Raw genomic sequence first — 13,582 nt, forward strand, 5'->3', positions numbered from 1 at the left:
CGAGGTCATCCAAGCTTAGCTACTAGGAATGTGGAGTTACTGATAATTTCTAGTTCCAATCAGGCTCAGCCAGAGCCAAAGCCTATAACTCAAGAGCATAAATGTGCATCTCTCCCTGCAGTAAAACGAAAGGAAAGAAATAAGGTTATTAAATATGAACTCATACTTGTATCAGGAAAGACGATAGGAGAGAATGGCATCATCAGTGAGTAAGAGATTTCAACAAATTTCTGAAAGAAAAAAAAATAAACAGAGGGCTGGGTCGAGTTGAAGGAGAGCCAACCCTTGTAGGGGGGTGTAGCTGAGGAGGGAGCCCATTGGGCCAGGAGGGCCTTACCCAGACTTAGCCTTGGCATGGACCAAGAGAAGGGTAAACATTACCAGGGGGCAAAAGACAAGGGATAAACTGACACCGTACAAAACCCTTTCAGCCTAGAGAGATGGCTCAGCATGTGAAGGCGCCTGCTGCGCAAGCAAGCCTAAGAACATTTGCTCTAGACCTCGCGCAGTGGAAGGAGAGAACAGACTCTGAAATTGTGTTCTGACCTCCACACACGCACCGTGACATGAGAGTGCTTGGGCCCACATCCGCACGTATCACACACACAGAGTAATAAAAACAAAATTATCCCTGCCATCCTTGCCACCCTAAGTGCTGGACTCGGAACACAAGCTGCCTGGCATTCATGCACAGGCGAAATGTCACAGGGCTGCTGGAGAAAGGAATTAAACTATGAGGAATGGATTAGAGTATCTAATGACATTTTAGTGGCCCCAAATAAACTGCTTTTTATTTTGACATTTGAAGGACACCCATTATAACAATCATCTCCCTGTTAGATGACCAAATAAAACCAGAGAGCACACAAGCAATTCTGGATATACAAACATTTCAGTAACAGTTTCTATTAACCCAGTCATAGTCTGTAAAGCAAAAAATAGAGAAAACTATCACAATTTGAGATGGGGAAGCAGTTCAGTGCTAAAAATAAATAAGATAAAAGAAATTTTAGCAAATGCTTTTGTTGATCCTCTTCCTTAACCCCCTCCCCAATCCCTCAGCATCCCATTGTCCTCTTCACACCTCAGCTAGCCCTCCTTCAGCCTTCATGGCCTTCATGTTCCCTTCTTTTCTCCCCACCCCCTCCCTCGAGACCTTTCTCACTCTTCATAGTCCCCTTTTCATGACTTATACTCGTTCTCACACACATATGCATATATATGGCATGCATATGAGAGAAAGCGGGTGAGATCTGCCTTTCTAGATCCGGGCTATTTTGTATAAATTCATGATTTTCAGTTCCATCCACTTTCCTGGGAATGTTATGACTCCATTTTTCTTTACAGCTAAATAAATTCCATTTGTACATGCATCACTTTTTCTTTACCCACTGATTTGTTGACAGCATGTATAAAAAGTCCCATAATTAAATCCATTACTCTGAGTACCATTTTTTTTAAATTAATGAAAATTAAATAGAAAAAAGATAATGTTTTAAGTTGCTAAGTGGGGGAAATAACGGTTAAAAGCATGCTACTTAGAAACATGAAGTCACAAGGCTGGTGAGATGGCGCAGAGGTTTGGGTTGCTTGCCACCAGGGACTAATGTCCTGACTCAATCCAAGGCAAAGCCAGTTCTAAAGAGCTGGCCTTTGGCCTTTAAATGCTATACTATACAAAGAAATGATAAATGTTTGAGTATAGCTTAATCCCCCTGATCTGATGATCACATATTGTATACCTATATTAAAATGCTACATTGTACCTAATAAATATGTATAATTACTATGCCAATTAAAAATAAAATATAATATTGTATATACACACACTGCTTCGGTTTGTGCTGATTTGGTTTTCTTTTTTTGTATTTGAGGTGAGGTCTTGACTGTGTTGCCCAGGTTGGTTCTGAAATCCTGTGCTCAAGGGATCCTCCTGCCTCAGCCTTCCAGCTGAGGTGGTTGCCACCTTGACTGACTGATAAAATTTTTAAAATTCTAAAATAAAGTCCCTTTTCTTTCTTGGGTTCTCTGTCTTCCACACTGTACATACCAAGCAGAGAGTGTGATGATTTTGCTAATTTGAGGTCCTAGTCTCCAGTGTTTAGAGCAGGAGCAAGAGAGGTCAAGTACAGGGCTAGACACACTCTAAAGCAGTGGTTCTCAACATGTGGATCGTGACCCCTGTGGGGGTGGAATGACGCTTTCACAGAGGTCACATAGCAGACATCCTTCCTGCCTATCAGATATTTACATTACGATTCATAACAGTAGCAAAATTATGGTTATGAGGTGGCAACAAAAATAATGTTATGGTTGGGGGTCATCACAGCATGAGGAGCTATACTAAAGGGTTGCAGCATTAGGAAGGTTGAGAACCACTGCTCTAAACTAATACTTTGCCTCCCTACAGAAATCCATACAGTTGTCTTTTCAACCAGATCAGCTTGCAGCACCTTCCGGTCCTCTGCAAATGTCACCATTACCATTCCAGCCCCTCCAGCCCTCCATTTACTCAACTATTTACATCCAGTAATTATTTATACCTGTCTGAGTCATGAAGGATTTAAGGTTACTTACTCCAAGAACACAGATAAGGACAGACCAGAAATTGAACCAAAAACTAAGAACTCAGGAAGAGAGATGAACGGAGATGCTAGAGTTATATTTCAAGTTAACTGGTGACTGAGGCAGATACAATGAACTATGAAAGCTCCATATTAGCAAGGAGAAAATACACCATTTTCAGGAAAAGCGAAGCTTGGTTTAGAACTGGATTCTTCAAATCACTGTCCACAGGAGATTTTAGAAAGAGAACAAAAATGATTGTTTATTGAGTACAAACATCACAGAGTGTAATTCAAATTACCTCGGTTAATCTTAAGCAGTAGGCATTGTTATTGCATTTTAAAGACCAGGAACTAAAAGCTTATAAAACATAAAATGGCTTCACTGAGGTCATCTAGCACGTTGAGGCAGCGTTTATATTCAAACACAAGTCTGTCTTTCTTAGAAGCACAGGCCTCCTTTATATGAAAATTGAAACGGGGGCAGGGGGTGGCCAGGCCTGGCTGTCAAGCCAGAAATTGCCTTTGAGCTGCCTCAGATACATCAAACAAGTCCTAGCAAGACAAAAACCAGCAGCAAGAAGTTTGGTCCTGAGCTGGGTGGTGAAAAAGAAGAAAGAGTTCCTATCCCAGCTATGAATCAAGCACCTTGGTTTCTGAGGAGCCAAATCAGAGCAGGAGGCCAGTCCACTGTTCATTCAAACAAGAGCCCCTTTAGGAGATGAATCCTTTCTGTTGCTTCATCCCCAACAAGCCACCCAATCTCTTGGAGTCCTAGTTTCTTCTTTCTTTCATTTGGGTTTTCTATAAGTAGAACACAAAACAATCCTAAGATTTTAGAGCAGGAAGCAGCACATTCAACGAAAGCTGCTGCGTTGAGCATGGGCGTTAGCACTAGGGCCACTCCTCCAGTCAGAAGGCTCGCTTCCACACACACTTGCAGGGCCTTAAACAGTCTTTTGTCGCTTCTGGCCGCAATCTTCTCACCTGCAAAGCAAATCGCCTTCAGCTGCATACTTCAGGCCCTTCCAGCTCAAACGGTTGACATTTACAACCCTGCTGCTCATGAATGGCTGCTGTTCCTCTGAGCTCCCGCGGTGTGCAGCATTTCCTTCTAGGATGGCACTTGAGTTTATTGTCATCATCATTCTCTCGCAGGCACCAAAGTGTGCTGGCCTTTTCTTCTTCTTCTTCTTCTTTTTTTTTTTTTTAAAATGAGATCTACTCTCTCAACAAATTGTTTTCTTTTTAAAATTAGTTTCATTGTCTCCTTTCCTTTCCTTTCCTTTCCTTTCTTTTCTTTTCTTTTCTTTTCTTTTTGCTTATAGGGCTGTGTAGCCTGGCAGTCCTGAAACTCCCTCTGTAGATCAGACTGGCCTAGAACTCAGAGATCTGTGCACCGCCTGAGTGCTGGGATTAAAGGCTCATTATATCATTTTCATACATGTACATTTTTATCGTTTGTTCATATTCACCCCCCTAGTGCACCATCTTATTATCTCCTCCCTCCACTGGTCCCCTTCTCCCTCCAAATAGTCCCATTTCTGCGCCCTGTTATATATAATTACGTATATATCTGTTCCTCTGTATGTGTTGTGTGTGGTCACGCCAGAGGTTGATGTTGAGTGTCTTCCAAAACAGCTGTCCACCTTATTCTTGAGACAGGTCTCTCATAGAATCTAGAACTCCCTGACTGCTTAGACTGAGTAGCTGGCATAGGCCGTGAACCCTGTCTCTACCTCCCCAGCGCTGGGATTACAGGAGTGCACCAATACACCAGCTTTTTTAGTGGATGCTGAGAAGTCTATCTCAGGTCCTCATGATTGTAAACAAACATTTTACCCAGGAAGCCATCTCCCTGACTCATATGTATATAGAAATGTAGATTTCTGCATGTGGATGAGAAAAACATAAAATTTGTCTTTCTGAGTCTGGGTTATTATGCTTAGCATGATTTCCAGTTCTATTCATTTTTCTTATAAATGACATTATTTATTATGTTTTTCAGTGCTGGGAATAAACTGAATTCCTCGGATTCTTCCTCATGACCAGTGTTTATTATTCTTCAGGGACTACAACAGAAAATGAACCCAGGGCCTTACACATATTAATCAGGGACAAGTCCCTAATGACAATAATTCGAACATGGTTATATAAAAGAAAACATTGGTTTGACTCAGAGAAGTGTGGTGCACTGTATCTTGGGATCCAGTAGACAATCATAAGGCCTGGATGCGCAGTCATCTTAACCCTTTAAAAAGCATAAAATTCATACATCCTCACTCCAATGTTTATGTGCTAACTAAAAGAAAATAAAACCTATAGTCTAAAAAAATCAGATTATGCTATAGAAATGTATCTTATATGAGTGAAGGGTACCTCTTAGATGACGGTGGTGATTAATTTATATCTAAAGCATCAGAAGAACAATCCTGATCAGCCATGTAGCTCTGGCTTGTTTTGGATATGACGGGACTGTTTTCCTGTTGTTTGTTACACTTCGCCTCTAGGGGGCAGGGCAGTATCATTTATTCTTCTCTATGGACCGCTCTCTGCTTTTCCATCCTGATCAGGACCTTGATGAATATGAAGAGCATGCAGGAAAGTTTCTGACACACTGAGAGGTGGAGGCGGGGTAGGGGGATGGGGGTTAGTATGAATCATACTTGTTAGAAAATACAGTTTTCTCTCCATATCCTGCTGAGGGAAAAATAAAAAATAAAAAACAGGTCCTGCAAGTGAAATGATGCTCATAGCCTCACATAAAGTCTACATTCCAGAACATCCCACTCCCTTCAGAGTCGCCCAGGCAGTACTCAGGGTTCCCAGGTCCCAAGAAGCTTCAGTTCCTAAGTATCTGAGAAGGGTTTCCTGTGTATGTGCTTTCAAGGGTCCGAAAAACTGAACACTTGGTGAGACGGTAGAGAGTAGGAGGAAACTAGACTACTTGGCAAACTATCCTTCCCTCAACAACCCCCCTCAAAGAGGAAATAAGACATCTAGTTCTCATTCTCCCCTGTGACCGATGTACATGATCCTGCCAGGGAATGAGCCAAAGAGGCCAAGTCTTCTCCCACTCCCAAGATGCTGTGCCTGGCCTAGCGTAAAACCTCAGTAAAGACTGGATGGATACCAAAAAATGAAAGAAAGAGAGAAAGGAATTAAGAAAGAAAGAAAGAGAAAAGAGGAAAAGAAATGAAGAAAAGGTGCCAGTAAACATCCCATCACTGGAGTTGGGCAAACTGCATACAGAGAGGACTCCCTGGCTCACTCAGGAGAGAAGATTTTGCACCAAGAGTCAAGAATGAGGCGTGACACGGAATTGGCATGCTGGAAGGATGGTGATGAGCAAATCGACCACTATACCTCTAAAGTCTTATCCAACTTGGCTTCTCTGTCATGTATCGATTGGGAGACCACTGGGTGTAAGAAGAAGAAAAATACAAGTCAAATACCTCCAGGGAGCCAGAGGAAAAAGCCAAGAGGATTTTGAAGTTGACATTTCCCTCAACAGGAGTCCAGAATAAAGAAAAACTGAGGGACCTGGCCAATAGTTCACCAGGACTTAACCAGACATTCTTATGTCTATTCAGAATTGATTGAGCAGCTAACTACGTGCTATGTGATGTCTTTCCAAAGTCTTCACTCCTTTGTTATGCCCCCAGCACCAAGCACAGAATCGGCTCTATAATATGTACTCAATACATGTCAGTTAACTCTGACTCCTTTTGGAGCAGTGGTTCTCAGCTTTCCTAATGCTATGATCCTTGAATACAGTTCCTAATGTTGTGACCCCCAACCAAAAAGGTATTTTAGTTGCTACTTCATAACTGTAATTTTGCTACTGTTAGGAACTGTAATACTATCAATATCTGACATTTAACACCAACAGGGTCAAGACCCACAGGATGAGAACCACTGTTTTAGAGGCTAGTAGGAGGCACAAGATATAAACAACTAAGAAGATAGATAGAGTCAGACAGACAGAGATGCTAGACTTGGGGTTAGAGAGATGGCTCAGTAGTTGATAGCTTTGGTTGCTCTTGCAGATGACCCCAGGTTTAATTTCCAGAACCCACAATCTGTAACTGTGATCCCGGGGATCCAAAGCCCTCTCATTCAGGCAAAACACCTGTACACATAAAATAAAAATTAAAGTTAAAAATAAAATTAAAAGGCTAAACTGAGCATCATAAAGGACCAACAAGGGCTGGAAAGATGGCTCGGTGGTTAGGAGTGCTTGAGGCTTTTCTAGAAGACTCAGGTTTGATTCCCAGCAACTCACACAGTAGTTCACAGCTTCAGTTCCAGGGGATCTAATAGCCTCTTTTGGCCTCCAGGGACTCACATGTGGTACACATACATACCCGCAGGCAAAAAGAGTCAAACACATAAAATAAAATAAAAGTATTTGTTTTTCAATAAAGATAGGAGAGGTGTCAGCTAATTCAACCTTAGACATAATAGTAAGCAACCGAGGAGAAGGGAAGGGTATTAGCCAAGTCACAGAGGCCATCAGAAGGAAGGCCTGGGTGGGCTAATGAAACAATACAAGGCCAGGGTAACTCGAGCATGGTCTGTATAAAAATGAGAGAAGGGGAATCTGTGGACAGAAACAGAAAGACAACGAAAACATAGGAGCCAGACTGCAGACATGGCTTGGCTCCAGCTGATTTATCAGAGGCTTGACAGAAAAAGAGGAGTAATCTCTCAGGACACCATGGAAAAAATCAGGGGTGATTGTGAGAGGGAACCTCTGTGGGAGGAAAGCCAGAGTCACGCCTAAAGTTCATGTCTAACCCCCACCAAGGGAAGGGAACAGCACATTGAAGGACTGGAAGCCACACAGCTCTAGGTCTCAGCCGGCTGTGTAACTCGCTGCTCCTCTCCGATCCCCACTTCCTCATCTGAAAGATGAGGAGAACAATAACACCCACCTGGCAAGGATTCTGGGGAAATGAGATAAGAAACAGGGCTGCCGGATGAGTAAGAATGCCAAGAATGCTACAGACCCTGGAGCCCAGCCGCTTGGGTTCCGACTAGCTCTTCTGCAGTCCTGCCCCTTAGCCACTTAGGGACCTTGGCTATGTCACCTGAACTTCCTAGACCTTAGTTTCTTCCCCCGTAAAATGGAGTTAATAACAATTTACATGAAAGGATTCGTATGAAAACAGAAAGAACGACTATATAGGAAGCACTTAGAATGAAGTGCCCAGTACACAGTAAATGCAGTAGGAAAATATTAGCTATTATTACATAAAGCTGCATAGAATAGTACCTATCACACAGGAAGCTGAGATTCACTCAATCAATACACATATGGCCTCTTCACCATGCTCCAGGCTTTACCAGGCCCCCAGCAAATGCAGAGGCCATAGTTGGTAGGGGTGGGCAGAGGAAGACCAGTCAGCAGACACCAAGTCTGATGTCTTCCTTCTGGCACACATCTCAACTAGACACCAAGGGACTATGCCCAGCTGGTTCTTCAAAGCACCTTCCTCTACTGCCCAGGTCCTCAAGCAGCGGCCTTGTCTGTCATGATCCTTCTATCCTCTGAGAAACCCCACCCCTTCTGTTTACTCTGTCCTCCTCAGTACTGTGTCTGCGGCCTGACTAAGCCCGCAACCCTGTCTTCATGGCTGGTGGGAAGAGAGTTCTGCAAGTGCCAAGAGCATGGTGTTTGCTCAGCCTGGTGGCCCCTCCTGCTCTGTGAATACAGCCAAGAAATATTTGTGGATGACAACAACCCCATTCTTGCCCCAGATCTAGACAGAGAAGCAAGACTCCTAATTCTCATGAAATTCAACATTATCATTTTCTCCCACACCAGCATAATGCTCACAACACAGTGGAGGGGGCAATAAGCAGTTTCCCTCCTGAAAGGACGGAGAGACACCCTAGAAAAAGAATCCAGCATGCCAAAGGAGCCAGGCTTCCCCCGAGCCTCTCCCTGCGCTCACGCTCACTTGCGCTCTCTCTCTCTCTCTCTCTCTCTCTCTCTCTCTCTCTCTCTCTCTCTCTCTTTCTCTCTCTCTGGCCTCAGCTCCTGTAGACAGCATGCTGACACCCCACCACCTGCAGCCGACGATAGTTCAGCAGTGATGTGATAGACCACGCATCACCCTGGGTGTCAAGAACAGCAGGCTGGCCTCTCTAGGTTCAGTATCCAAATGTGAGCCAGTCTGCAGGGCGGGTGGGGGCTGAGGATAGACAGTTACCACCATATTGGCTTCAGCCCACCACTGCATAAAGCAGAGGTGGAGCTAGGCCCATGCAGACAATGTAGGAACACAGCTCTCTTCAGCACGGGTTACTCAGCAGTGGCTCCAAGCCTCTAGAAATCATTCATTCTAGGTGTCAGAACTAGCGGGGGGGGGGGGGGTGTCAAACCAAGCTTAGTAACAAAAAAGATCTCTTTTAAAATCATGGCAGGAGGTGACAGTTCCATGTAAAAAGATAACCATCAGTCAGGATCAACAACTAGTAAGCAAACAACTAAATCCTCATGTACCAGTGACCAGAAGGAGATAGGGATTCATGTCGCTTTCTGTCACACTAGGAAGACCACACCCAGAGCATGCCAGAATAGATTCTGGCATCCTGGAACCTGTCCAGGAGAGCAGTATGAAAGGACATAGGAGTTCTGGGTATATGCTACGTATGTGGATGGAGGATACCCAAAGCAAAGAAGGCAAAGTTCACAGGAATACGCTGTGTACATTATGTTATCAGTGCGACCTCCGATACGACCACTTTATTCTCGGAGCCCCCAGCTTGTTATGCTGTGACATGATGGTAGTGACAGGCGCACAGGGTGGTTGGGAGAACTGAGTCTTAGGCAGACCTAGCTCCCACCAAGCTCCAGCTTGACCCAGGCCCTATTTCTCCCCAATTTGCCACCAGGGGGAGCCTGGGGCCCAGCAGAGCCCAGCCTGTAGCAGCTCTGCCTGTCCTCCCCCAATGCTGCAGCCCCAGCTGCTGAACTCCCACCCTGCCTGCCCGCGCTTCCAACAGCAGCCTTCTCACCCACTCCTTACAAACCCAGAACAGGCCTAGCAGGGGAGTCGCTTGCAGCAGCACTGGTTACTGCAATGGCTACAGGTTCTCCTGACACCCGGTGAGAGGGAAGGTGGGAAAGAGGAAGGTAGCCGTCTATTCTCCCCCATCGACTCCTCCACTCACCCCAGACCCATCTCTTCTAGTTCAAAACCTGGAGACACCTAGGGCTTTCTTGGTTTTTCTGAGTTCAGTGCCCCACCAGGTCCTGAGGCCAAGATTCCTAGGGGTTAAGCGCTAGGGAACAAGTAAGGTGCCTTTAAGATAGGCAGTTTTCGATTCTAGTCCCAGCTCCATTAGCAACTAGTAGCTTAACCTTGAATAAAGCCCCTTTGACTTGAAGCCTCAGTTTCTCCTTCTCTAAAATGGAGTTGCTGATGCTCTGTTGTGAAGCCCAAATGAAGTAATCACAGATAGGCAAGCAGTTAATACGTAGTTGAGAGACATTCAAAGTGCCATTTAAACCTCTTTATTAGCCCAGTAGGAAATGTGACGCAAGGGATTCCAACAAGCGACCTGGAAAGTGCACAAAAAAGAAGGAAGGAGTCCGAAGCAGGCCTGCAAGGATGGCAGAAGGGCAAATGGGCTTCCAGCCAGCCAATAAATTCAGACCTATGTCTGCAGGATGGAGAATCTGAAAGCAACGGAATTCTGAAATTGAGGAAGATTCCGGTCTTTTCACTGGGCTTAATGCCAGAGTCAGGAACTACATGCTTCTTCCAGCTCTCTCGGACCCACTTTGGGCCTCGACTGGACGTGTAGGGCCAGCTACTACCCCCATCCCTTGAGGCAATCTACTGCATCACAACTGGCTAGGTTGAAAAGTTCTCTTGATTTTTATCTCAAATGTTCCCACTGTTCCTGGATCTGCTTCCTGAAGTCATATATAATGGGGCTGCTCCCTCCATCACAGGCCTGCCCTCTCTAGAGAAGTCTGCAACCAGGTTCAAGGACCACAATGCCCCATCCAGTCTTTCTCTGCCCCCATTCTGGGGCTGTCCCTCCACCCCAACACTCTGTTAAGGGTGCACTGCAGTGGAGCCCAGCCAAGCCCTCAAGCTGCAGCTGCTGCTCCTGGGGCCCAGCCATCTCAACCCAGCACCCCAGCCTGCTGCCTCACCATGGGGGAGTTGCAGAGAGCTGTCTCCCGGCAGATTTCCTGAGGCAGAAGGCTTCCCCACCCCCAGCCCAGCCTCCAAGAGACACTCCACTAGTTGTGGCACATGGTAGGACCAGCTGAGCTGTGAGAGGAGGGGGAAGCCTGGCCATTTGTTAAAGGACTTCAGACTTGCTCTTTGGTGTGGCTAGGTTAGTAAGACACCCATTGAATCTCAGTTGGCACACCTTGCCTTTAAAAGAAACATAGGGGAAATGATGGACTGATAGAAGAACGGACTCAGTCAAGGTCACAAAGCCAATCTGCAACAGAGCTGGAAGGGAAACCCAGTTCTTCTATCTCCCAGTTCAGTGTTCTTTCCACTGTAGCAGCAAAGCAAGAGGAGAGCCTTTAGGACATCCCTGTGAGTCTTCATGCCCTTGACTCACAGCCTAATACATTTATCCCAACCAGCACACGATGGGATCTCTATGGGAAAAGTGGACCCTGCCCATGTCCCATCAACTCAGAAAATAGTCCTATCCTGTCTCGGAGACACGTACAGACCCCAGCACCAGAACTGAAGCTGATCCAACAGATGGGAGAGCTACGGACTTCCCTTCCTGGTAGGGCTCTTTAAATGGGTGTTGTTTTTCTTGAAGGGTGGAGACCAGCTGGACTTTGAGAAACTAACCAAGGGCCTAGCTTCCATCTTTGCTCCCCCATCTTTGCCACCATCACCACCCCCCCCTCCGTGCCAAGATGTGCTGCAGTTCCCCTCAGAGGGATATCTCAGCCATCAGAATCCATTCTGGTCCCCATCTGCCTCTAGACAAGACTAGACACCCCCTCCCCCCAAAAAATCCCAAAAAGGTGTGTAGGAGTGTTTCTCTCCTTTAGAGCTTTGAGTTGATACCACCTCTGTCTCAAAAAAAAATATTTAATCCATCCTCCAGAAAGGATATAGCTGGGGATTGAAGAAGTGGAGGGAGGTAGTGGGGATTGCTTTAGTCTCTAACTGTCTTGATTCTGGAGGAAAAAAAAAAAAAAGAAGCAGCAGCCTGCACTCATCTGCTCAAACCAATGTGCGGTGGCTACCGAAAGCATTGTTAGTTGCTTGAGGAGGACCTGGCTTCTCCCGATTGGGACAGGAGAAGCAGGAAATGGAATCAGGCATGGGCTTCATATACTTTATCCGCCAGATAAGTTGGAGAGGAATCTAGAGGGAAAGGGAAGGGTGGGGTGAGGGTTGCAAACACATTTCTTACTTTCTCTGGAGGGTTGTAGCCGGGCTGGTGCTGGTACTGGTGCTGTGACCTCCGGCCGCGCCAGGGCTGGAGCTTCTGGATGCGCCACGGCTCAACTGGCCCCGCTCCCGCGGTGGCCGCTGCCCCACGCCCACCGCAGAGGAATAGCCGGCTTCCTTCTCGCGGCCCGGGTGCGCTGGCCCAGCCTCCCTCCCGCCACGCTCGCGACCCAGGGCTGGGTTCTCGTGGTGCAGGTGGCACTGGGCCACGTCGCGCTCGCGGGCTGTGTAGCCGGTAGTGTCCTGGAGCTGATAGGAGGCTTCTCGTTCCTTGTCCCGATAGATAGCTTCCCGGTTCTGGTAGGCGCCATCCCGATTCGGGTAGCCCACGTCCCGGGACGCCTGGTGGAACTGGCTCTCCCGCAGCTCGCGGTGGTGGAACTGGGTCTCGCGCAGGTTCTGGTACTGGCTCTCGCGGCCAGGGCTATCCCGCGCGCCAAGGGGGTCCCGGTGCAGTTCCCCGCGGTGCAGCTGGCTCTCCTCCCGCAGGTCGCGGTTCTCCTGGGTGAGCTGGTCCAACTGGCCCTCCAGCTCTTCGATTCGCCGCCGCTGGGTCTCCAACAGCTGCTGCTGACTCTCGATGATATTGTTCAGCTCCAGCAGGTACTCCACCGCCCGGTTGGGGCTCTCAGATCCCGGGCCACCCGGGGGACCGGACCCCGCCTCCATCCTGGCGGCCCAGGGACAGGGGAATGGGCAAGAGAGCCCAGTCCCCGCTCGCTCACGGCGCCACCCTCCCCCGGGCCCAGCCGGGGGAGGGGGCCGGCGGGACGCGAGGGCGCGCACCGGGCTCGGGGGCCCGGGGGCCCTAGGGGGCCCGGGAGACAGCGCTGGGGCCGGCGGCACGGGGCGCAGGAGCTGAGGCTGCTGCTGCCGCCGCCGTCACCGCCACCACCACCACCAGGGCTAGGAAGGACGCGGCCCACGGCGCTCCGCCCGCTGCGGAGTCACTGCGCAGCGCGGCCGCGCGGGACCGCCCCGGCTGCCCGGCCCGCCCCCCCCCGCCCCTGCCCCCACCCATCTCTCCCGACCCGCCCCCGCGCGCCCCACCTGCAGTAGCCACCAGCACCCGAGCTGGACCAGTCCCAAGGCACTGGCACCTCAGCTGGGGGCCAGCCTTAGCTCAGTCTGTAGGAGATATCTCCATTTCGGCCGTCCTGGGGGCCTCACCTAACAGTCTAACGAAGCCCTCCAACCTATTCTAACGTGCGCTGGTCAGGCCCAAGATCCAAACCATCAGAGCACCCATCCCAGGCAGTCTCAAGACTTGGCCAACTCAGACTTCTATACTTCTAGTCTGTCAACCCCAAATAATATCCCATTCCCTAACCTTCCGGCCCCATGACAATCTCTTGATTTTTCATTCCAACTTGTCTATAGACCATTCCTCCATCCCTGTCCTTCTGTATTTCTCTAGCTCTGTGATCTTACAGCCCACCCAGTCTGTAGTTCCCTATCCCAGGCAGCCCCTGGAATTCTACTCCTACTCCCACCGCCACCACCGCCACCACCATCACCACCACCATCACCACACATGGAACTTCATAGGTGTTTACCTCC

General features: G+C 47.9%; 1 protein-coding gene across 2 annotated transcripts in view; it reads right to left on the bottom strand.

The window, feature by feature from the left end:
- Iqsec2 (IQ motif and Sec7 domain ArfGEF 2) overlaps positions 1–12,933 on the bottom strand; it is a 78,470-nt gene extending 65,537 nt beyond the window's left edge. For both annotated transcript variants that reach the window (XM_075958396.1, XM_075958395.1), the window contains exon 1: positions 11,985–12,933. In XM_075958396.1, coding sequence (XP_075814511.1) covers positions 11,985–12,691 — 707 coding nt within the window. In that variant the 5' untranslated portion in view covers positions 12,692–12,933. The remainder of the gene's footprint in view (positions 1–11,984) is intronic.
- Positions 12,934–13,582: the final 649 nt, after the last annotated feature.

Source organism: Microtus pennsylvanicus, chromosome X, assembly GCF_037038515.1.
Source record: "Microtus pennsylvanicus isolate mMicPen1 chromosome X, mMicPen1.hap1, whole genome shotgun sequence".
NCBI lineage: Eukaryota > Metazoa > Chordata > Mammalia > Rodentia > Cricetidae > Microtus > Microtus pennsylvanicus.